This window comes from Sander lucioperca, chromosome 18, assembly GCF_008315115.2.
Source record: "Sander lucioperca isolate FBNREF2018 chromosome 18, SLUC_FBN_1.2, whole genome shotgun sequence".
Taxonomy (NCBI): domain Eukaryota; kingdom Metazoa; phylum Chordata; class Actinopteri; order Perciformes; family Percidae; genus Sander; species Sander lucioperca.
Genome location: NC_050190.1, coordinates 24,157,405 through 24,183,440, shown reverse-complemented (window position 1 = coordinate 24,183,440; position 26,036 = coordinate 24,157,405). Strand labels below are relative to the sequence as shown.

General features: G+C 39.9%; 2 protein-coding genes across 12 annotated transcripts in view; both read right to left on the bottom strand.

Moving 5' to 3' along the window:
• LOC116057472 (DNA (cytosine-5)-methyltransferase 3A-like) overlaps nucleotides 1-15,458 on the bottom strand; it is a 47,765-nt gene extending 32,307 nt beyond the window's left edge. For 4 of the 5 annotated variants that reach the window (XM_031309943.2, XM_031309944.2, XM_031309945.2 and 1 more), the window contains exons 1-4: nucleotides 15,313-15,458; nucleotides 13,925-14,105; nucleotides 10,361-10,468; nucleotides 5,796-6,147 (exon numbers count right to left, since the gene is read on the bottom strand). In XM_031309943.2, coding sequence (XP_031165803.1) covers nucleotides 5,796-6,147; nucleotides 10,361-10,468; nucleotides 13,925-14,002 — 538 coding nt within the window. In that variant the 5' untranslated portion in view covers nucleotides 14,003-14,105; nucleotides 15,313-15,458. The remainder of the gene's footprint in view (nucleotides 1-5,795; nucleotides 6,148-10,360; nucleotides 10,469-13,924; nucleotides 14,106-15,312) is intronic. The other variant, XM_031309948.2, reaches the window with a different exon arrangement.
• Nucleotides 15,459-20,211: 4,753 nt separating this feature from the next.
• The window catches only part of dtnbb (dystrobrevin, beta b), a 42,531-nt gene continuing 36,706 nt past the window's right edge, over nucleotides 20,212-26,036 (bottom strand). For all 7 annotated transcript variants that reach the window (XM_035994720.1, XM_035994723.1, XM_035994724.1 and 4 more), the window contains 3 exons: nucleotides 25,300-25,389; nucleotides 24,943-24,996; nucleotides 20,212-24,004 (listed from right to left, as the gene is read on the bottom strand). In XM_035994720.1, coding sequence (XP_035850613.1) covers nucleotides 23,979-24,004; nucleotides 24,943-24,996; nucleotides 25,300-25,389 — 170 coding nt within the window. In that variant the 3' untranslated portion in view covers nucleotides 20,212-23,978. The remainder of the gene's footprint in view (nucleotides 24,005-24,942; nucleotides 24,997-25,299; nucleotides 25,390-26,036) is intronic.

The following is a 26,036-nucleotide window of genomic DNA, read 5'->3' as shown; positions in this document are numbered from 1 at the left end:
TCAGCAGTTTCATAGAAAGGCTAATATTTTCCACAGGAAAGAAAATGTCCATATAGGCTATACAGAGGAAGTTGCAAAACCAGAAGCGAGAGGTGCAGCAGCAGCAGCAGCAGGGTAAAGAGCATCAAAAATAGCACAGAAAATATTTGGTGAAAGGTGCTCTGAAACCGCAGTCTAATAAAAATGTCTTGAACACAATAAAAGCTCCAGTTGGGATTTCCTATTAACTTGGCCATGATTTAAGATGCGGAGGTCCACAACAACAAGGGCACGTTATTCATTCTGTAACAGCAATGTTTTCCTGTGTTTAGCAGAGCAGTGAGGGGTTAGCCAGGGAGCATGGATACCATCCAACTGAAACACCAAAGTTGCTTTCACACCTGAGCAGTTTGGTCTGTTTTAATCGAAACCTGGAGTGTTTTGTCGGTTTGTCGTGTTTGTTTTGTGTTTATTTGGGGTGGTGGGAAAGCTCATTCTGACTTTGGTGCGGACCAAACAACCAAACTCTGGTCTGCTTGAAAACGGGGGTCTCGGTTGCTTCTAAGTGCACTAGAGTTCGGTTTACTTTAGGTGAGAATACAATCCGACCCAAATATAGGAAGTAACTACCTATAGGAAACAACTAACAGCGCATTTACTAGCCTGCCATTTTAACCTTGCACACAATTTACGGACTTGTATATGATTTAAGGGATGATAACTTCAATATCCGTAACCTATTCCGTGACCATACATTGCTTGTCATCTGTGTGACAACACATCCTTATCTCTCTCTCATCAGGGCTCGCCCTCTCCTTCACTCGCTGTCGTGTCAGCTGCTCATACTGTTCGCTCAAGACGTTATAAATTTGGTATTGCTCCATTATTTCTGAGATGGATAGCTTTTTATTATTAGACTCAAGGTCCATTTAGAAAAACTAGAAAACACAATTAAGAAGGACAGATCCAAAAGAACAGACACAAATTAAAAAAGACAGCTATACCAGTATTCCCATGAGGGTGACTGGTATCACACAGCACGGAACCTAGGGTCAATCAGTTGTAAAATAACAGTTACAAGAAGAATTAGATTTAGATATTATTAGATTTCTCAGTAAAGCAGAGAATGTATTGACTCCAGCTTGACAAAACAATTCACTTGCACTACACCACCTTGGTTTTCTGAGTAGTATGCGCAAACAATCATTATAAGCAACCTGTAGCTTATTGAAGCTTGCCTTTTTAAACTTGACCCAAAAGGGGCAGTGTAAAAAGCAGTACAATACACTCTAAAGATGTTTATCTTGACAGTATCAGAACACCATGAGAACTTCCTGGCGAGCATGTTCGCTTGTATGTATAACATGCGGCGTTGCAGAGGCCAATATCCGCTTCATCACAGAAGCTCAAAGCAACACCTCTGGTATTACTTTTACAATAGTTAAATTTCAGTGTAAGCGAGCATTTCTAAAAGTGCCCAGACTCTGGTAATGTGACACCAGCAGAGTATATACACATCATTTAAGCAGTTGTGTCTTAAATTAGCATGACGGCACAGCCTGACTAAACATGATTATCGGCTGAGTCGAAGCCCAAACACTATCATAACACTTGAGCCCTGAGAGGCTAAGGACAACTTTTGATGGCATGTTGTCTGCACAGCCAACACTGGCTTGTCAGTGAAGTACCCTACAGACCTGTCCAAACAATAGTCCGCTCTCTTAGCAGCCTCTTCAAGTTGGTTCCATGTGTAGCTGAGTCTTCTGCTCCTCCCTCCCCCCTTGCTCTTTTTTTCCATCCCTCTCCCCTCTCCTGGTCTCCTGGTCCTCATCGGGAATAAGTGACTATATAACAAATCGGTGAGGCGGTGCACACTGCCAAGGTCATTGGGTTTGTGAGGGGAGCTGGCTAATGTTGCCCATAGAGAGTATACCTTGCCAGTTTGAGCGGGATCCAGCTCTCGTATTGCTAGAGCTCAGTTCCACTCCAGCCGGAGCTCAAATCCTTCCTGTGCCCTCCAGATGGATAACAGAAACCCTGTTTAGTGGACTATCGATCCACCACACTGCCCCCCACCAAGGACTTGCTTCCCTGTGATGAATATATCAACGCTCCCTCTATTCAAACTTGTCAAGTAACAGGATTAATATCTCCCGGCATGTATAACGTCACTGTTTAGTGCATTTAAGGTAAATCAAGACATCATGCAGGTCCAACAGTGTGGTGTTTTTTGCAATTAAACTCTGGGCAGTACTTTTCAATGACGTAATCTGAATTAAAAGTCTGTGTTTTAGAGATTGCACATACTCATACTGCTTTTTGCTCCAGAGTCGCCTGCTTCCAAAATCCTTTGTACCCAAGCCTGCTCACTAATCTGTAATATGTACAGTCTGCCTTTTACTTTTTGATGCCCTGTTTGAAAGAAATCCTTTAGTTTCAAAATGTTTTTTTCAATGTGTCATAGGCATCAATTAGTACTCACAAATTGTCACCAAACAGCAAATTTGGGTGTGTGTGCACAGCTTGCAAGCAACGAACTATCCAACCTGCACTATGTTCACACATTGCATGAATACATGTCACTAGCATCTGCTGCAGATCTTGAGGGACCTGCGGACCCCGCGCAGACCTCTAATCTAGTCTTTTCTTTGGTATTGTGGCTGAAACTGCTGACAATTTAGTTCCCTCTTTCTGCAGTCTGCTGTTTGCTGCTTCTGTTAAAAATTAAAAGACACTTCCTGCATGTCAACAACAGTTCTGACACTTTAAAACAGCATATTGTAACAAACTGGGTGACATGTTAAGGGTTGATGTTATCTTGTGAATGTCACTGTGTTTAGAGATGTTAGTTGCGTTACAGAGCTAAGGATGAAAGGACTGTTTATTGAAGTTGCTGCTGCAATTAGTGTCACTAAATATGTGGTCATCTTAGATGCTGTGAAGCCTGTCAGTCATTCATCTCACTTGGATAGTGATTTGTGTGAAAATATATGTGAGAGTTAGAGGGAGTTTTTCTGCTAGTCAGGTGAGCTTTAGTTAGTCTATATCTTAGCTAGAGGCTAGTTGAGAGCTAACCGCACAGCTAATGAGTTTTGTTGTACATATCAGGTTAAATATGGCACAGTGCAGCTGATTTAGTGTAATTTTGTGGGTATTCTTCTTTTAATATTGTCACCTTTAAGAAGTTATGGGGCAACTTAAACTCATGTTAAAGTTTCTTTGTGATTAAAAGTAGTGCCATTTATGTTTATATTGAAGTTCTGGACCCCATTACTAACTAAGGGGGCTTTCACATCTGCCTCATTTAGTTTGGTTGAATCGCACTACAGTAGCGTTCGTTTGGACAGGTGTGAATGCAGCAATCACACTCGGGTTGGTCTGATGAGGTGGTCTCGTTACGCTTTCAAACAAACCCTGGAGCGGTTTGTTTGTGATGAGAATGTGATCCTACCTCGAACCGCCCCAACTATATGCACTCCGCAAGTCTGAGCTAAATGGATCCTGTCAAGCTCTCCTTCACTCACATTTCCGTGGTCAAACCAGCTGCGGCTAAAGTTGGAGACAGACGCCAGCAGAGCAGAGCGAAGTCGAGCAGACGTAATAATGCCGCTCGCAGAACAATGTCTGAAAAAGTATTTAAATGAAATGAACCTGTTTGACCATGGAGATACAAGGAATATGTACTAGAACTGAACAGAGGACCTTATCCCTGTATTTACTTCCTTGCTCCCGCCCCAGACACATCTGATCAATAAGCACTTGTAGCGATGCATTTTGGTACGCTTGGATTTTTCTCCGTGTGAAGCGAAACCGAACCAAGAGAGAAAACGCTCCAAGTTTACAAACTCATCAACTGATTCGGACCAGAGCAAATGAACTATACAGTAGGTGTGAATCTTACCAGCGATTTAATGTTAAACCTATGGGCAAAATTTAAGAAACAGAGGGAGAGATACTACCGACTCCAAAACTTTAACACTTATCATAATGCAACTCAATAGCATATTTGCATAAGACCCTCTCAGACTTGATCCTCTCAGACTTTATAGAAGTTTTCACAGGCTGACCAATGCTCCCTCTAATAGAAAAATCCTCAGGTGTTAGTGTGATGGAGTGCCCCTTTAACACTGTTTGTGATCTGTCCCCTCAACACTAACTATCAGCAAACTAATCTTATTAAAAGCATGATCTTTATGCAGATCATATAAAGCAGACTTTCAATGCACATTGAGATTTTTGTCATCCCCTCTGTGTTGACCACTGCATCATACTAAAGCTGAGCAGCATTGGACCCAAACACAGATTAGGAAGCAGAGTTGCAGACCTGGTTCGGAAAACCAGTTTTGAGTCATTTACACCAAAGAGTTATCCCAGATTTCTGCTTCAAAGGGAAGTAACAGATCCTAGATGCACAGATCAGCCAGGTGAATACAGAGTGCAGACTCAGTTTGTAAAGAGTTCTGGGCACAACGCCATCCACCTGGCAGGGCCCCCGACGGGGGAGGCAACCACAACAGAGACCTGCCAGCTCCTAACAGAGGCTCGTTGCCAGGAGACGAGTGACTCCGCCCCTGGCTTTATTGACTGCACTCCTCATCAAGGTCATAGCCGGTGTCTCTGAGGCCGAGAGAGGAGCAAGAGAGACACGTGGCTTAGAGAGAGAGAGAGAAAGAGAGAAAGAGAGAGAGAGAGAGATGGGACTAAAAAACAGAGCGTGAGGGGGGCGGCTAAGTGATATTGGTAATCTCCATCTTGGACTAAAAACTACCTGTCAGCACCACTCTTTCCAAACAATGCCCCCCCTGATTTATTTTATCTTTATATGCTACAGTTGTCTGCTGCTGCACTGTCGCAGATTCAGTTCTGTAGGACCAAAACTCAATTTACAGTCAAATGATTTCTTATGATAAAAATGTGTACATTTTGCATTTAAATATTGAATGCATATTTAATGCATATTGAATTAAATATGCATTAAATTATTATTTTACGATAGTCAAGTAATGTCTTTTTTTTTAATTATCTTTTTGGGTAGCAAACGAGTCATGCTTTCATTCCTGTTGTCTTCGTTACAAAATTCACATAATTAGGGCATTAAATAATAATCGATTAATCTGCTGTTTATTGTCCTGATTAATCGTTTGTGTGTGTGTGTGTGTGTGTGTGTGTGTGTGTGTGTGTGTGTGTGTGTGTGTGTGTGTGTGTGTGTGTGCTGGATTGTCCAAAGACATTTTTTTTCCCTTTGTGGACAATTCATTTGTATTTTGTTCTATTCAAATGACACATTGTGACTGACTTTTAGTAGCTGAAACAATGTTTCCACAATTAGAGGTTTGCATTATTTCAAAGGTCGTTTATTTAGCATTTTTCTCTCTTTTTCAGTGCGGCTGCCTGTTTCTTCATCATAAATCGTATTTTGGTCATATGGTGCACGCTGCACATTAAAATAACAATTGGTTGTGCACGTTCAAAGAATTTTTGTAAGCCCCACCGAGACATTCAAAAGAAGTGAAATATAGCATGCATAATATTCAGTACAATATGTATGAGATGGATATCAACAGTATAAACATAATTATGATTTACACGCAGCAGCATGAATGCAACTCTTTTAGCCTCAGTGTTACTAATCCTGGCGGTGGCAGGGCCATGCTCACTGTCTTGAGCTGCACAGACCCACTCAGTCCAACATCCATTTACAGTTCATTACTCAACATATTGTTCTAGTCACACTAGGCACATGACTTTCCCTGCTAGATCCACAGAGAGCAGATCAAAAGATAGCCAAGCCGAACAAGCAGGAGCCAAAAACTCACATTTCGTTGGCCGCTCCAGTTTCCGCCTCCCGCGTTTCTTGTGCGGCGTCGTCAGGCTGTCGTCCTTGTCTTTCTCCAAGTCCTGGTCTTCCCGGCTAGGCAGGAATCCGTTCTCTGGGGACGGGCTCAGGCTCTGACCCTGGGAGCTGTCCTCTGCCCGGCAAGAGGAAGGATCTCTGGGGATCCCGTTCTCCACTTCCCTCTTCTCCTGTTTTGGGAAGCAGGCGTCGGACGTCCTGTCTCTGTGCCCACCCACGTTACCATTGTGGACCTGGGCCATGGACGGCCTACCCACCCCAGTGTAGATGTTGTCCACACCCACACTGGCTTTGAGAGAGCCACAGCTATCGACCTGCAGGCAGGGGAAGAGACGGTTGAAATGTTAACATCCTGGCAATCTATTAGCTTTGCAGGTTGTTATTGCTGTAGCAGTATGTTACAGTTTGATGTTCTGAAGGTGTACAACAGTGTTGATCCTGTCAGTAGTTATGACATATCACTGGATATACTGTAGCTGGCAGCGCAATAAACGAAAGCTTTCAGGAAATACAACAAATCATCCAGCAGGCTTGAGAAAAGGTCACCACAGCTAGCAACAATAAAACAGCTGGCATTATTAGACTGAAGATAAACACTATTTAGTCTCTGTTGGCTAAATGGGCTATTTGACAAAAAATGAGAATGGAAGCATTCATCAATTTCATATTAGATACACTTAATTTCATCCCTGAAGCCTCCTCTGTTCTATCTTGACAGAATCAAACATGTGGCTCAACTTCTACACTTATTAGTCAGTGAAGTATGGCGTTTCCCATTTAGCTCTGTAAAACTACAGTTGTAAACTTCAGAGCTGTGCTAGTAAATCTGCTGTACAGCCATTAACTTGCAAGTGAGGAAGGGATTACATTAAAGTTCATCAGGTACACTTTTGCGCTTCCTCTAGTTGTGCATTCATGATTACAGCAGCACGGAAATATGTCAAGAATGTTGGCTGTTTGACAACAAAGTTTTTCACTCCGTCCAGTTTGGAACGCCCAGTTAAACTATTTCATTCTATGCAGAGGAGTGAATTCAAAGAGAGCTGACCTATCTTAAACTGCAGTTTAAGTTACAGTGGCAGGCATTCAGTTCTTACACCGTACCTAAAAAAAGCAGACCTTAGAAGACCTAGAAAAGATTTGTTTCAACTACACACATTTGAGGAAATGTGATAGTGTCTCTGCTCTTGCCTAAAAATAGCCATAAAAACACTTTCTCAGACAATCCCATTACTGGGTTACTGAGAGCAGAAAGTGGAGCAAGTCTTGTGAGATCAGACTGTCAACACTGATGAGAGCAGCGCTGAAGCTTTCATCTGCTGTAGATGTAGGTACAGCAGTTCGCATTTAAGGCAGACAATAGCAACGCCTCAGGAGGCATGTGTCTTTCAGCAGACGGTATTTAACAAACACAAGATCTTTTACTAGAAGCTAAGAGGTCAAATGTAATCTCATTATTGCAGATTGAATAGACTAGCTTTGATGTGACCCAAATACATTAAAACGTGTGTAATGAATGCAACGCTAATTATGCAGCACAGAGATGCAAAATAAACCAAAAAAAAAAGGAAGTCGTACTGTATTGTAAAACAGAGCTACATCGAGCCAACGTTGGTTTTTAAGCATTCCTGGCAAGCCGCAAAACTCTAAATGACTTCATCATTGTAGTAACTGAGAACAAATTAACTGTAAATGTTAAACAGTTGCACTCATTCAAACTGCGGCGCTCCAGTAAATCTGTTTGACACGATGAATGAAAACAACAAATCCACAGCTGAGGCATTATTAATATTCTCACTTAATTCGTAACTGGAAAAAGAGGTTGGGGCGTGTGTGAGTTTAGGCAGACAGACACAAACAGAAAGTCAAACACGTGCACAAACTCAGGCAATATGCTCACACACACACACAATACACACATCTGTTGTTGAAAGAATTACGCAACAGATTAGTGACCCAGTGAACTACATGTGGCCCCTGCCAGAGGTCAGAGGTCACAGTCAGTAAATCAGGCAGACAAAATAAAACACTGGCTATCAAATCCAACTTACTGCTGCAGCATTACAACTTACACATAATTGGTTTAATGCATAGTGTTGTTTAATGTTTAATAATCCGTTAAAGCTACACTAATCAATATTTCCATATTAACCATAGATCAAATGACTATTATACAAATGTATAATGTGAAAAGCATCACTTGTATTGACAATCCCACAGATAATTATCATCCAACTATTAAGTTCCCTCAGCTCTACAGACCATTTTGGCTTCTTTCAGGTCACTGTTTTGGTTTTGCAGCACTTCCCACAGGGAATTAGGTGTCAATATTATGTTATGAATTGAGTGCAGATTCAGTGCTTAAAACGTGTAACCAGCTGAGCATTTTAAGCCTCCTTCAGACAAGCAGGAGGTCCTGAATCTTACAGCCTGGATCCACGATAGCAAAGAGCAACAAGGTCAGTTAATATGTAAAATATAAAACCGTGTAAACTGAGTTGAATGAATAAATGCTTTACTTTGGTTGCCATTGTCATTCAACATTTCCTATGAGGACCTACTTGACCCTGGCCTGATGTCTGTGTACTTAATGGGCTCGAGGCTATTGATATAGCACCATAAACAGCTATTTACCAGCGTTACCTGATAATTTTAATAATTGAAAACAAATGTCCTATAGACAGCATATCAAATCTGCAAGTACATTTTCATTTATTCAGACAAAAATAACGACGACGACGAAATACCTATGTGACTGGAGTGTCTGACACGTGGTCAATCCCCCACAGCTGTAAAAACAATTGCTAAGCCACCCTGTTCTGAGTATAGCTACTGGTAGTACCACTCAGCTGCTTTAAATACACACTGACACAAACCTGCATGTCCCTCCCTACCATACAATATCCGTTTTGTTGAATCACACAGAATTAATTAACATGATTTTAAAAGCACAGGTAATGATAAGAAATAACATCTCAAGGGAAAAAATACCCAGATACATGTTGGCCCAAGAGTCATTAATCATTATCATTATAATCAGGGCTTTTAACTGCAGAAGACATCACAGACCGAATACAAATAGTGTTGGAGTAGTGAAACGTTGTTATGGAGCCTACGTAACTTCTAGGAAAGTCCCGCCCTACGAAGCAGTTTGATTGTTTGGGGTTAGGCATTGACCTTGAGTAGTTAAGGTTAGGATAGCCGATTGGTCAGGGGATAGGACCTGAACAAATCGGGTTATGTTACCTTGCGTAAGCATGGACGCCTGGCCAATAGTAGTGTGTGAATGCTATTGAAGGGCAGGCCTTTCCTAGAAGTTGCGTGGGGTTCCATAATAACGCAGTAGTGAAACATGGTGGAGACTGTGTGATGTTTATACATGAGTACAAAGGAGTGCATGTGGTGTTTCTGAACACCTTTATTTGTTGATAGGTGTTATCTTGTGTAGATATTCAATATTTTTTAATTCTTTCAACAAAAGCAACATTTTTAATGTTTCACCGAGACATTATACTACTTAAAGCCTCTGAATTAGCATTTAGACCACGTCACATCATGTCACACTTGAGGCCGGAGTATGCCTAAAACAAACTAGTTCACGTGATGTGTCATACGGCAAATATGTGCAGTTGTTCCAAAAAGCCTCACTTGATGGTGGTGGTGAAAAGTCTGCTGTCATAGAGGGGAGACGCGATAATCGTTCTAAATGTACACTTTGTGACAGTCTCTTCTGAAAGGCAATACACTTGTTGCTTGAGAGAGAAAATCATGCCAAACATACTGACTCACCTCGAAACACCCAGCCTATCACTGCATGAAGTGGGTGTGAATGTCCGTATGTCGCTTTTGAAAAGTTACAAATGCAGCCTCTGCAATTCCTGTCGGAAAGGTTGATCTGACAAGCACTTAGTTTGAAGGATACTGAGGGCACAGTTATACTCCAACCAAAGTGCTTATCGGATTGGTCAAACGGCATCTGAAACACCCTCCCAATCCGACACCTTGCAATCCGACATTCACACTCTCTCTGCATGCAGTCATTGGCCAGCTGTGTGGAGGTAATCAAGGTTTGAACTTCTCTCTAAAGCTGTCTTTTTTTCATCTATTTAGGTCACCTTTCATGTTTAATTTATGCATGTGACACGATGAATGCTTTCCAGTCAAGATTGCCTGAAAATATGTGCATTTCATCCCGATAAGCCTTAAGATTTGAGTGAATAAAATGTTTTTGTTTTTTAGATTCTTTGCCTTTCATTTGACATGAATGAAACATATGAAATAGTTCTTATCAAGCATGCCCCAGCCTGAACCCATTTAGACCAGCATGGGACACTAATACCCTTTACTAAGACCCAGGCTAAAGAAATTGCAGTGCAGTTTTATTCATTTTTTGTCGCTGTGCTCAGCAACCAGCTGATATCTAATCTTGACAATCAGCAATATTTAGCTAATATATTGGAAAACTGATCACTGTAAAACAAATATGCATGGATGGATGTAGTTGTAAAATGTCAGATCACCACTCACTGGAAACTGCTTGCGCTTTCTTCCAGGCTTGCCAACTTTACAAGAGGCACTACTTTTAGCCGACTTCTCCTCTGTCATCAGGTCCATGTCCAGTAGTGTGCTTTCACCCTGTCAACAACAAGCAACACATCATGATTTAGACTCAGAATACTATAATAATCAGAGCCATTATCTGTGGGAATGTCGAATTTACATTTCAGGCCTAGTTGCACATAAGCATCTTTCCAGGTTATCAAAGCCTGTATTTGTGCTTACAGTAAACTATGTGGCAGTTTCACCTTAGCCAAAGATGCAGCATCTGTTACACTAGATCTGCAGGACACACACAAAACTGCACCACACTGAAACACTTGAAAATTTGGAGGGGACCTGCAGTGGGTCCTTGAGTGTCTTTGGCTGAGTGGACAATGAGACAGATAGAAATTGAATGGCACGTTCCTTTGAACCATACTGAAGTGAAAGCTCCACAGACACAGCGCTGACCTTCCACAGACAATCCCCCTCTTGACACCGTTACAAAGACGTCGACCGGCCCCCACCTTCCCCTGCTGCAATTTCCCTTTGATTAATAAAACTGTCTACCCCCGTGAACAAAGCCCCATGTGCGCCACCACCAAGTACCCCTGGGGTTGATGAGAGAAAAGATGATCCTAATGTAGATGCTTTGAGTTTCAATATTGACTGAATAGGACCACCAGCACCAGGTCTGAATGCAAATGAGATTGCTAGGCCATTTCTGACAGCTACAGTGGGGGGTGGAGGGCTGGGTGCTTATTAAATTCCTTCATTGAATGTGAGATTCCCTCAAAGATAAATAAGTTCTCTACACTGTAAGGCATCCTGCAACCGAGTTCCTCTGCTGGCTTGTTGTTATGTACTTTTATTTTAATCTTAGGTACTGTGGGATAACATGATAGATTAATGTAAATTGACTTTGTCCTTGCATAATTGATAGTGTTAAATACAGCAAGATAATTCAGTAACGACTTATTACAGAGAAAAACATAGGGGAGATCAAGGACAGGTGCAACACCTTTAATTCCTCCAATAAATCTGTACTATCAAAATGTACCACCCTATCTAAATATTATGAGGTTAGCATCTGTAACTGCTATCAAAATATGTAACTAAACATATCTAAATACTATTACAATGTCTAAATACAATGTCTGAAAATAGTTTTTTACAACTGCAACAGTACATTATTAGTATTATAGTAATTATTATTAGTATTTTGGTAATACTTATACAAGTCCATGTGGGTTGTTCACTTGTATGTGCATGACACAATAAATAACAGAACTAACTAGAGAGTCACTTATTTTGGTAAGAGCAATAAAATTCAGCTTTTGACATGGTAAACATACAACCAAAATTCCTGATCACACAATCTGACGGGTCAAAGTATACATTGTAACACCGGCCAGGGACCTTTCTGTGAACCTGTGCACATCCCCTGATAAATATTTTTGCAAGTCCTGCACAATACTGTGCAGCTTTCCAACTCTCAACAGTTATACTTTACATATTTGGTTATAGACTAATATTTTAATATCTATTTGTATACGTATATATAATATTTATTGTACTTTTTCTGTCTATATTTATGTTCTTGACTGTTGTAGTACTTTGCTTTTATTTTTATATTGCCTCTTAATGTGTTTATTGTATGCACCAAACACAAAGGCAAATTCCTTGTATGTGAAACTTACTTGGTAATAAACCTCATTCTCATTCTGATTCTTGTGACATCTCATCACCTTCCTTTCTCTGTCCATTGAAGGCAAAAAATACAATAAAAACATTCTTAAAACACTGGACTGAAGCTGCAGAGCTTACAGACCTACCCTTTTAAATCATTTAAAAGATGGAGGAGGTTAATAAACATAGGCAGGAATTTCAAAGGTCAGGCCATGTTACGTCCTGAGAGTGTTGGAATAAATCCATCAACCATTAGTGTCCCAGATAAGCGGATTTGCATAAAGAGATAGATGTGATCAGAGTAACTGATGCTGTGATTAATGGGCACAGGGTTATAATTGATGAATATCGCTGGAAAAATCATATATTCATCAATGAATCTCTGCATAAAGATACTGAGGTTACCACCGAGCCTTTAGAAGGTTATTTTAAATGTAGATATTGATGCTTTTGTGAGAGAATGTGTTTTGCAGACGGTGCCGGGTTTATTGTGTGATTACTAATAGAGAGCCTGGTGCTTCGGTCTTTTCCTTACAGGGCGGCAGAATTTGCATAGATAATAGCACGTTTTGAGTGCAGCCTGGTGTGCAGGCTCATTTGGGAACCACTTACATGGATGACACAATTCAGTGGTGCCTGGCTATCTCTGCAGGAACAGCCTACATACACCACGCCGTTCATCCAATTCCCAACCCAAGTGCTTAGGCACACTGAATGGAAATAACACGCCATTTTCACACACACTTCACCTTCATATTTTCTGTATAAAAAAACAACAGAAAAGCCTGAAATATGATTTGTTGTTGCCTCGAGTGAACCCTACATTGTCAATATTCTCTGAACTATTTCCATCTGGGTAGCCGGTTATTTAAGGCAACGTCTGTTGCCAGGCAACAAGACTAAGGGCAGTACTGTGTAATGGGAAAGTAGAGGAAGAGGACAGATCCCCCCCTAGTAAAAAAGCTGGAGAGCCATTCCAGCTCCAGCTCAACCTACAACAGCCAACGCCCACGTCACCAACCACCATTACAACAGCGAATGTCACATAATTCAGCTGCATCTCGCCACAGCCGCCTCAGTGATGCTGCTATCTGTGCCTCTGTGTGAGCATCAGTGATGCTGCAGTTACGCACAGACTGTAATAATGAGTCTGTCTGCATCATGAAAGGTGACATGGCACGCCACATGCTGTTAGATTCTAAAGTAGTGTTTATTCTTCAATAAACAGGACGACTTGATGCAACTCCAGTAAATCGTAAGATTGCACAGATTAGTAAGCCATTAGCTTGACAGATTGATTATTTTATTCATTCATAAAATTGGGAACGGTTTTAATGGGCTTTGACCTGAAGTGACTGTACAAACCTCATTGCTCTTATTTCAGGGCTCCATCAATGTAAGATCAAAGTAATAACACTAACAAACTATAGTCTGAAAAAAACGCACATTCATTAATGCATGCACACATACTCATTTAAAAAAAAAAAAAAAAAAATATATATATATATATATATATATATATATATATATATATATATATACACACTAAATACTAAAAGGCACACTGTACAACATCATTGGTGCATACGCCCAGGAGAGACTAATCTCCTTTTTAAATCTGGTGAGTTTGAGGGCTTTCACAAAAAATTGCATTTTGAAGTGATGGAGACTCAAATTAATCAACAGCTTAGCTCAAGGGATTCAAATAGCCAAAACATGACTGAATGAACTCTTTGAACCCACTAGCTATAAAGTTGAGAAAGCCCGAGTCATTCAGCAACATACCAAGCTTCAGAGGAGTCTCATAAATACCTGAAGTGAGATTCCTGAGGCACACTTTTATATTTCACACGAGTTTCTTACCATTCTGTTTCCAGGTGAATCAGTGTAGCCTGAGCCTTTAAATGCAGTGGTGTTGGTGACAGTGTTGGACGGCATCATCAAGAGTCTATGGGTGATATCTAATAACGGGGGCGATGTAGATGAGGTGAAAATAAACTCAAAGGAACAAAAAAAAGAGATGATCCTTCTTCTCTCCGCTCTCCTGGAAGATAAAGAAAGAAAAGTGACAATCAACTTGTTCATTAGATACACTTTAGCTTAGCATTAGTGTTGTGGTGCAGGTGAACAGAGTTTCATGCTGCAGTGACACCTTTTGTGCATATTTACTTAAATTAGTTTGGTTAAATTTATCTTTCTGTCATAACGAGGCTCTTTTTGAGCATCGGCTTTCCTTTGTTGAGTGCACGTCATGTTTAGGAACCTCACAGGCTTCTATCGGATACTGTATAGCTACTATCGCCTATAGGGCCTATAGACCACTTTTTTGTTTTACACCACATGGATGTATGGGTGTACAGTTGTCGACATTACATGGTTATACTGCTACTGTGCGCCAAATAACCTGAATAACGCTGCTAAATAAATCCAGGATGATTATCTTGTTTTGTTTTTTTTAATTAATATTTCATTTCACCTTAAGTGTCTGGGTTAAAGTTACTCTAGCAGTCAGCCATGCGCACTGAGTTACATTGTTGCACTCGTGGAAATGTACCTACCCCAAAAAAATCATAACCCTTAATATCTAGCCTATATATTCATATAGGATGTATTTCATTTCCTCTAAGTCAAGATTAATGACAGCCGGTTCTGATGACTTTAAAAGGTCGAATAGACTGTTGGAAATCTTCGCATCTAAAACATAATTGCAGGCAACAACCAGAACGTGTTATCTTAAAAAATAATTTATTGTTGGGCCACACAGGCGTTTAATGTCACCGCATTTCCACGCACATGAAGCCACAACCAGGTCATACGTTTTACATTACTGCGATCGGCTAACTTACATGTATCATTCAATGTGCATATGCGTAAGAATTGCAAAGTTTTAGACGTCTTTACAGCAGGGGAAGTCTGCAATATGACCCACGGGATTGTGGCTCTTTTACAGGCCACGGCCACTCAATTATAAATCCCCGTTATATTTTTTTAATGAGGCCAATGTTTTCAGGAGCCATGGTCCCGGTTCTGTGCTGTAAATTCGGTCAAGTTCAAGTGCACATCGCGATGTCCAATCAGCACATCTGCAAAAAGCAAACCCTAAATCGCTATTTCCCCCATTTCCATCGAGCGCCTTCCGCTCTCAAGGCTTTCACGTTTTTGTTCACATACAGTAAAGGTTACCCTTCCTGCGCGGTTAGTAGTGCCGGGTTAAACGGATTGAAATGCGTGAATCGCTGTGTGTTCGTTACCCGATTTTCCCAAGTCCCAGGCCTGACCCTTTTTGTCTCGCTTGCTCCCGGAGCCTCCTTCCTCTTCTCTCCCCGTCCTCCACCTCCCCAGCCGGCCAGCTCTCTTCCAGTTGCACCGCACTCACTGCAGGGGCCTGCAGACTGTCTGTTGGTTGCCACAGGGTCCTAAAGACTGCCTCTACCACAGTGTGCAAAGGTGGTGTGGACCCTCCTAATACACACATCTAGATTTCTTATTAATAACTTACTCTCAGGGACCCAGTGGCATGGCGAAAACACTGCTGAAATTCCATAAAAACTGTATTTATTTATTATTTTTTCTTAATTTTTGGGGTGAATGTCATATTTATTTGACATATGACAGAAGGGATACAGACAGTAAATGCAGGGATAAAACAAAGGTCCAAAGCATAGACTGTAAAAAATAATGGACGAAGCCGGGCCTGAAAAGTTTTGCCAATGTGCGCCTTAAACCTAAACCTGCATTCTATCTCATTTCCAGCAGGGGGCGCTTCCACTGGTTGCAATTGCAAAAAGAAATCAGTTTCTATAGAAGTCTATGGAAACACCTACTTCTCACTTGATTTATTACCTTAATAAACATTTTCCTAATGAGTTAATGGCCTCAATCACTAGATTCAAGTCTTCTTCAATACAGCATTTTGTAAAATGATGGTCCTATTCATTTTTAAATTGACAATAAAGCAGGGGGTGCTTTAGGGCGTGGCTACGTGCTAACCTGTCAATCAGGACAGAGGCTTAGCAATCCTTGTCCATGGCACTGTGTACATTAAAATAGACCTGAACTTGTTTTTGGGTGTTTTCGTCTTAAACTTAGACCCTCTCACTGTGTGTTTTCACTTCATCAAAGTTAATTGGAACATTTGGTTGCCTAAAAATGTTCAGTCTTGTTCAGTGTTGTGCCAATCAAGCTAGCTGGCTACTGCTAGCGTTAGCCCGTAACATAAGGGAAAGTTTGCAGATTTTCTGTAATGCAGTACATGCAGATGAATGGCGGAAGTACTCGGAGGTCCCTGTTACCCGCCGGGTTGGAGGGTTGGAAATCGGCAACTTTGCCCCTTTTGCGTTCAGCTTAGCGTGGCGCCACTTCCATGCCTAATGTTTAAACTTATTACACCAGAGAGTGGCCCAGGAGCCCCCCAAGTACCACTCTGGCCCCTCTGATGTGACCTCAAGGCAGAAATAAATACTAGACCTGTGTGCAAAGACAATTGCCCTTTTCTCATGTCCACCCCTTCCCCTTAGAGAGATTTGGTTCATGTTGATTTTATTCCTTGTTGCCAATATAGAGGCTAAGCAGTGCCATCCCCGGCCTGTTTGGGGCATGGGAAAAAAATGTGACCCCCCCCCCCCTCCCCCTATCCCTTCATACATGTGTATTTCATTGTCAAACAACAGTCCACGTCAGCTATGTGAAAATCTAAGAGGGCACAGAGCAGCTTTAATCTGTGCATAAATTATACAAGTTCAACACACACAAAGTCATTTTATTTCAATGTTGACAAAATGAACACAGGAACCTGAGGAGACTTTCCCATTTTTAATTTGCTGCATTTATGGGCCCCCTGGTGGCTGTGGGGCCCTAAGCAGCCATGTAATTAGCTGATGCCTCAGGCCAGCTTTGAGGCCTATTGAAGCTAAACATGTGCTTTATACAGTTATTGTTCTTATAATACTACATTGCATATTTACTTCTTGACATGAATGTAAACTTTTAATCTAATGTCTCTTCCACACACTCACACTGCAGTACAAGATTACTGTGTTAGTACTCAGTTTATGTACTGTTGTGTAGGCACAGATGTTTGAGTTCATACAGTGTAGTTAAGGGCTTTATGTTGCTGACATTTGCACAAACCTCTTACTTTTGCACCACGTCGGTTACATTTGTACACTTTTGACAAACCTTTGTCATTCAAATTTGTTTGCTCTTCATATATTTCTATATTGTTCTATGTACTCTTTGGCTGCCGTGACACCTGATATATGTTCAGGTATAAAGTACAATGTCCTCTTATCCTATCTCGGGTTGAATTGATGGTTTTCTCGACAGACATTTTTACTTAGTAATCACAGCTGTAACTAATAACATTGTTTATAGCTGCATTGCATTGCATGAATGCTGGAACGGAACCATCATTAATGTTATTAGCAACACCTGTGCTTTTCCTGCCATGACAAGTAAAAATGTCTGCTGTGTTTGATAAATCGGATTAATTTAGAAACGATAAAGAGTGCTCCGATCAAGATTAAAGCGAGCAAAACTTATTCAGAAAGTCAAACAATATGAGAGCAAAACAATAGTACAAGATGGAAAGACTTGTGCTTTGGTGATACTGCTCATCAAGTAAACATGTTAGCCAAATACAAAATAATGTTACTGTCAGTATAGCAGGAAATTCTTGTGTTTTTGTGTGTAGAAACTTTGGTGGTTTGGTCAGTTTTTCATTTGCACACCAGCCACTAATAAGAAACATGCATGAAGAGACAGTTCATGCCTTTAATCATGCTATGTCAAATTCAGCTTAGATAATTTTGTTTCTCCAGTATTGTTATCGCTTTATAAGAATGTAACACATTTATTTAAGAAATGTTCAGCTTCCTAAAGAGGTATGATGACAAAAGAAGTTTGGGAACTACTATTCTGTCCTGTCAAAGAGTTGTCTCCTCTCACAAAACTAAAATGGCAATTATGCAGCTGTTGATAACTGCCGAGGTGCCATTGAGCAAGGCACCGAACCTCTAACTGGTCAGGGCGCTTGTGCTCCAGTGACTCATTATTCTGACATCTCTCCACATTTGATGCATGTGTTGTGATGATGCATGTGAAAAGTAACAAAATGGGAAAAATAATTTCTCCAAGGGGACAAATAAAAGTATAGGATATAAAAGTGAGGGATGCAAACACTGCCATAGTAGTGATTTTGCACAATTTTGCTGTGTAAAAACAACATAATGACACTGTACTACTAAAAACTATACAACTGTATAGCTCATGTCGTGCAGTCTCATAGACTTTATCCTCTGAGCAGGATCTAAATCTAGCACATCTTCATTTCATTTCTTAGAGTGCAGCTAGAACAAGATATCAAATATCTTATCACATTAATTCCATTAACCCTACTGCAGCCTACCGCTGCAATTAACACTTATCCTGTACACACCCACTAGGCGGAGACACAGTGAGGTAACTGTTGCAAATGCAGGAGGGTTAAAGGCTCACAGAACAGTTCCGTGTAAGGCAGATTGAGCGCTCTTTAAGGGCAACAAGAGAGGAGGAAATGTGTGTGCAGCTGGCGGATGTGGTTCACTGATTTGGAAGCTGCGGCGTCTCCTCTTTCTAATAGAGTCAGTGGCACTGAGTGGTTCATCTGAGGTCAGCAGCCTCAGCAGCAGCACCGTCTGCTACTGGCTGGTGAAAAATCTTGGTCTCCTGAAACCCACAGAGGAGGATGCTGATAGTGACACCCAAAGTGTCTCAACCTCATTTCACCTGTATAGTTTTTGTCATTGTGGGTGCTTGAAGCAACAGAAGTGTTTACACATTTTGTGTTTAAAAGAAGCTGATAAAGAGGAAGCTTGTGAGGGAGAAGTCGGGCACAAGAGGCACAGTGTGATTTAAGGGTTTTATTTACCTCAGTGTCCATAAGAAACAAACCATTTTAACTAGAACGTGAGCACATTTGCTTTTTTTCTAGCTTATTTTGAGCTGAGGCCTCAATCAGAAATCACTCTACAGACACACAGATTGAAACATTTATATCTGGCCGGAAAATGAACACATAAAGGGCATTGGGGAACATACAATACCTCGCTGGTGAAAGAATGACTCTGGTATTAAAGTAAAAGTATCAATACAACAATGTATAAATACTCCATTACAAGTCCTATATTCAGAATAACTTACACTATAAAAACTAAAAGTACTCATTATGCAGCAAAATGCCTGCTTCCAGAGTATTATATTTTAATCAGGAGAGACTTCGTTGCAGATATGCAAACATTTATTACTAACAATTAACCAAACAAGTACAAACAATTATTTGGAGATTAGACTCCATTGTAAAAGGGGATCTATACAATTAATGTTTAGGAAAACCAAACACATCCCCCAATGGAATCTAGACACTGGTGGTGGTGGTGAGAAAATCCGAGATATAAAATGGGCCGTCAGCCGGGAGAAGACCGATACACCGTCGACAATGCCTGGAGGTAGAAGGGGAGGAGGCGGGTCGCACTCTCGTCTGAGAGAAACGGAAACGGGAGAGAGAAGATATTTAAAACAAGGTAGTCATGCTGTGATTGGATAGAACATACGTGCCCGATTCTAATTGGTATACAGAACCGAAACACCCACTGCCCAGCTGATCAGTTAAAGAGAATAGAGACAACGTATTAGAAGTCTACCTGACAGAATTTACGCTGAGCTACATAATTATATAAATTTGAGTATTGGAAAGAAATTATTGATGCATTATTGTGTAAACAGCATTTTATTGTAGCTGGTCAATATCGAGCTAAATTTAGCTACTTTACTGTACTGTATATACTTCTGGATAGTTTAATCAATAACAATGCAACTTAATTATTTATTTGTTGATTTTGTTATATAAATATATGTATATATAATACACTATTCTGTAGTTTAGCTACCATGAAATAGACTAAAAACGTCCAATATTTCCTGCTGAAAAGAAGTGAAGTAGAAGTGAAGAAAAGGAAAATATCGAGTATAAGTGCTTACAAAATTACACTTACTGTAAAAATGTACTTTGTTATTTTCCAACACAAAAAAATGATGTATGTTTGATAATGATAAAACCTTTAGTGATGATTAAAAAAAATGACAGCAACAATCATGACATGAGCAGTCAAAGCCATATTTTAAATCTTTTTAATATATCTCACATTTGATTTATTTACAAAAGACAGTGGCTTTGTGACATAAAACGATGTTTTGTAAAATCAACACGAGAAACAAATGTGTACCAGAAGCATAACCATACAGAACACATACATAGATAAATAACATCAGGGGAGCGTTGCCGTCAAGGTTGTTCCTCTTTGTACATTGCCTCTCTGCAAACAATAAAAGGATCACAATGTATGCACCTCTGTATGACCGGCTGTTGTATTTGTGTTACACCGAGTTGTTCTGACTGGGTATACTGCCTCCATGTTGGCTATGAGTGAGTCTATCAGTAGATTTGGAATGTGTTGTTTGTCTTTATTAATTATTACATTTTTTTTTTTTTTTTTTCCAGCAGTGGAAACCATTTACTGTGAACATCTCCAGGCATTCTGTGAATAAACTATGGGCAACAACACCATACTAATACAGATATACTTTGATATATACCTGTCATTTGTATGACACACAATGTCTGCAAACAGTTTGGCACAAATGTAAAGGCTGAGCTTGAGATTCCCCCAGAACACATTAAATAAATAAATAAAATCTCTACAAAGTCACAGACCTAAAGGTTGATAGATCATCTTATTTGTTGAATGGTAACTTTATACAGCACTTTTACAGAACAGCTACAGGCACAAACTGAAAGAATGAAAAGAAACTTGAATGCAAATGTGTGGCCAGAATGAAGGGGAAGACAGTAATTCTTTACATTTTAACCTCTGAATTTGATTCATTTCCGGACCTTTTTCCGCTGAACGTTTTTTTTTGTTGATTACGGTACTTCAGTGTTACTGCTTTCTTCATATTATTTAGATCTTGGGTGACAATGCAAGCACAAGTGTGCATGTGATTCTCCGTTTTGACAAACTCATTACATTGACTATACTCCACTAATACTAAACAATAATGATAATATAGAGGAGAACAAAGAACTGAATAAAAACATCACATTTAAAATGTAACAAAGGAGCCTCTTTTTGTTCTTTGTCTTGACACAGTGTAACAGGTTGTTGAAACCTTATACTTATAGCTTAGAGGATAGGCTTACTGTACAGATCTCAAAACAAACGTTCATGCTTTTTAGTTTGATTCAGTCAGGTTTAACTTCCTTTGAGAGCTGAACATTTTACTCCAAAACTGCTCCCAGACCTTCATCACATTGCATTCACTAAAAACCAAACATTGCTCATTTTTTGAGATGAATGGCTACCCTGAAGGACAAAAAACATTGAACCAGAAGACAAAAATGTAAAGGTGACTTAGACCTTACTCTGAATAAACATCCTCTCTGGTTGACAGCTACCTCTGTAACAAACAGATGTCTTTGCTTTCCTGTGAAAGACACAAATTCACACACAGACAAAACTATATCCAACAACATGCTTCACCAAATAGCACTTAAGAAAAACCTCTCCTAATGATCCACATTCTTTAACTAGCATTTAATCACTTGCTGTTGTTTTCCTGTATTTATTTAAAGAGTTTCATTCCAATTCCAATTTACAAACTGACTGGTGAAATTAGCGTAAAATGAACTACATTAGGAAGTTTCAACTAAATCTTACAGCAGGGACCACAATCAAGTTTTATTTGTGAACAACAGTGGTTGTGTTTTGGAATGAAACTCCATTTTTAATCATCATTGACCTTTAACCTCTCCGTCTGTGGCCAATAACATCTAGCAGTCAAAGGACAATACCACCATATTTTAACTAGAGTAGCTCTGTAGTCCCTGAGCACCAACCTTCATTGCACATACACATGTTCAATATCACTTTATTAACTAGATAAAGCTATCAAAGCATTTCCTACTTTGCTTACTACGACCTTACATCCTCGCATACTGTGTAATTGCTCATTTTGTGAGCCTATGCCTTATTCATTACTATTTAAACATCCTGAGGTGCTTCCCTACACTTTAAAACAATAAATACTGAGGCTGCCAGCTAGTCAGGTGTGTTCAGTTAGGTTTTCACAGGCAGGAAACAACAACTGGGCTCATTGTGTTTGTAGTGGCCCCTTGGTTTCCTTTAATCGCACAGCCCTCTTATTTGGAAGGGTGGCTCGACGAGAGCACAGTAGCAGCAGTACAGTATGTGACTCACTGAGTGTGTTTACATGCATGCAGTATTCTGAATGCCACCTATTATTCCTGTTTAAGGTCTGCATGGAGATAAGTTGCCTATGTGCGTCTTTATACTGTAATAACAGATAGCCCTGCACACAGTCATGGAAAGAATATTATAATGGAAACACAACTGTCTCCTAATTTTTTATTTTTTTTTAAATGATTAAAGGAATAGTTCAACATTGTGTGAGAAAGCGTATTTACTCTTTTTCAGAGTGTTAGATAAGAACATCAATACCACTCCCATGTCTGTAAGTAAATGTAAAGCTACAGCAAGCAGATAGCTTAGCTTAGCATAAAGACTGGGAACAGGGGAAAGGAGCTTGCCTGGCTATATCTCCTTTTGTTTAATCTGTATAAAAACAAAGTGTAATAACAACAAGTTGTGGTTTTGCCTGTCAGCCTCACTTTAACAACATGACTCCAGGAAGTCACCGTGCTCGGCCAAGAAATAGTCCAGCATGTGACATCATGTAACACCACAACTTGTTGTTTTTACGCTTTGGTTTTTGTACGGATTAAACAAACAAGATATAAAATGTTAACTAGTGAGCTTTAGAGGCGCTAGTAGGTGGATTTTGTTACCTCTGTGCAGAGTAAAGCTAGATGTTTTCAGCCTTTATGCTAAGCTAAGCTAACAGGCTGCTGGTGGAAGCTTCATATTCAGCGTACAGATATCATCTAACTCTTGCTAAGAAAGCAAACAAGCTGGGTGAGTGAATCGCCGCTGGTTATCAGGCACCCTAGCTGTGACTGCAGGGCTCCAAGAAGTCACTTTATTTTACATTTCGACAGAGCCAGGCTAGTTGTTTCCCCAATTCAGTCTTTATGCTAAGTTAAGATAACCTCCTTCTTCTAATCTTCTGGCTCCAGCTTCACATTTGATGCACAAATATGAGAATGCCATCGATCTCATCCAACTCCTAGCCAGTAGGCAAATTGTAGTGTATTACCCAAAACAATTATTAATTGACACTGTAGCATATCCAGAGTTCTGCTTTGTTTTTAACAAACTTCAGAATATGATTGTGCGAGTAAACACACTCGGCGTGAGACTTCTGACACCCCAGCTGTCATCATAAATCCCACAGAGAGCTGGCATAGCGTGGTACAGTACCTAAATCCAGATTTGAGTGCAACTTCATGCAGAAATGATAAAAAAAAGGATTAAAAAAAAATACTAGCGCTAATCATACAAAAGCAACAACTGGGAACATATTGTCACCTTCATGTCGGGGCGTTCCCGTGGTCATGTGTTTGCAGTATTTTATATACAGAATGATCTGCTGCAATGGAACAGTTGGGGGGGGGGGGAGCACAGCAAGCCATTCCTTAGCAGTCATGAGGGAAATCATTGGGTAATTACAGCAGTTTTTGTTTACAGGACAACATACACACTCGCTAATTAGACACATCTTGCTACCTGCAAGGTGTGAAGAGACGTTTTTTTCACATAGTGAAATCTTGTTAGATTACAGCATGCATTACTCTACGTGCTAATGCCAGGGGTGGTTGTTGTTGTTGTTGTTGTTGTTACTGTTACTGATTCTTCCCAGTTGATGACTGTATGTCCTTACAGGGTGGAATGGTGTTCTCTTGTCTTCAGTGCTTCTGTACTCTTAATGTGCCTGGATACACACACAGAAGAGCACATTTAGTGGTGCTGACAGCCTGCATAGTCTGAATTAATTAAAAAAAAGTATAAATGACTCTGTGGCAATGTGCCATGGTGCCTTGCTACTTTGGATGGAGGGTTGTAACAGACGCTCATGATAAGGAGCCAAACACATATTTTATTGGCTAATAAAGGTGCAGCCAACTCTTCCAGTCCAACAAACGCCATCATAATTAGCACCAACTACTTTTTGTCCAGTTGCAGAAAAGCAACTTGTTCCTATACATTTATTATATACGGAAGGCAAGAACGACCGTGGTTGCAATCATTTTATTTCATCCCCTTATCTCGAGATCATGAGTTAATTATCCTCTTATCTCAGTATATCAGTCATTTTCTTGTGATGGTGGGTTAATTATCTAGTTATCTCAAGAAAACAAGCTGTTGTATCCCAAGATATAACAGCAGGTTGTTTTTACTCGTGATGACGGGTTAATTATCTCGTTATCTCGACATAACATTTTTTGGAGATAATGGCATAATTAGCACATTAAAATGGCCTTTCATTTTATTTTGAAAACAATGTATTTATCCTGTTAACTAGAGAAAACAACCTGCTGTTGTATCTTGGGAAACAGCTTGTTTTCTCGATAATTAACCCATTATCATGAGAAAGCAATTTTAATATCAGGATAAGTAACTTTTGATCCCGAGAATGAAATAAAATGATTACAACCATGGATGTTCTAGGCTTACCTACTACGTTATATATGCACAATATAATACTAATTAATTATAATTCTTACTTTTTGTTCATTCTGCTTCAGCTAAGTTTATGTTTTGGCCAATCTTTACGATGAACACAAATAATTCTGTTTTGAGTGGCATACTCTTAATAGTATGACTGGCTCTGATTAAAGTAGGAAACTATTAGCATGTAGATAGACATACCTCTGTCCCCACCGTTCCTCATGTTGGTTTCCTCTTCCACTCCCACGTCATCAACTGTAAAAAAAACAAAAAACAAAAAAAAACAGAGATTTTATTGACAATGGGCCTCGTTCACCAAACGTTCTTAAGAGCAAATTTAAGAAAAAACTTAGCAAGGTATTGATGAATGAGGCCCAATGTTTTTAGTCACTATGTAAAAACTCAAAAAATATCAAGGGAAACAAATCAGAAGCAGGTGTGAGAATGACAAACATGCAGAGAAAGATATCTCAGTAATGACGTGTCAAATTCCAGGAAACAAAATCATAATCCATATGATAAAACAGACTCAAACCATGAAACGTGTTATAGACTTACCTGAGTGGAGCTCTTTCACCAGTGATGACATGGTGTTTGTGATTGAGTCAGCAGCAACTAATAGATCATTCCGAAGATTTCTAGGTACACCTAGAAAATAGAGACATTATCAAATCAAAAACACATGGAGTTTCTAGTCTTGCAGTGTAATCATGTGAAAGTGTAAATAGGGAAAAGCACTTGAAGTGCATATCCTGGAGGCAGGTGTGGAATAAGTACTCAGATCCTTTACTTTTACTTTATTATCAGTAGGGCTGTCAAAATAACGCGTTCATTTCGATTAATTAATCTGAGAAAAAATAACACATTAAAAAAAATAACGCAGATTAATCCATTCCATATTGACGTTTGACCCGGAGCCGTTCTAGCTACCATTCGACTGTAAAATGAAGGAGGGAGACGAGAATGTTCTGCCTGGATCATTAACTGGAACATTTACTTGTAAAAATATTCTTCCTGCCAACCCTGGCTACCGAAATCTGGTGCCACTGATATGTCTGCACTTCTCTCTGATGCTCTGAAACAGACGATACAGGCAACACAAACACCGCTGCACGTGACGCTAGTTAACACTATACTCGACAGCAGCTAACGTTAGCTTACCGCTAGCTAGTAGCTGGATTAAACACGGTTACAATGCTGACAGCTAACGCTAAACGGTGTAAAGTTTGACTGTGTTTTACTAGAGGATTCAACACCGGGATGTAACAATCTGCAGCTGCCATCGGAAAAACAAC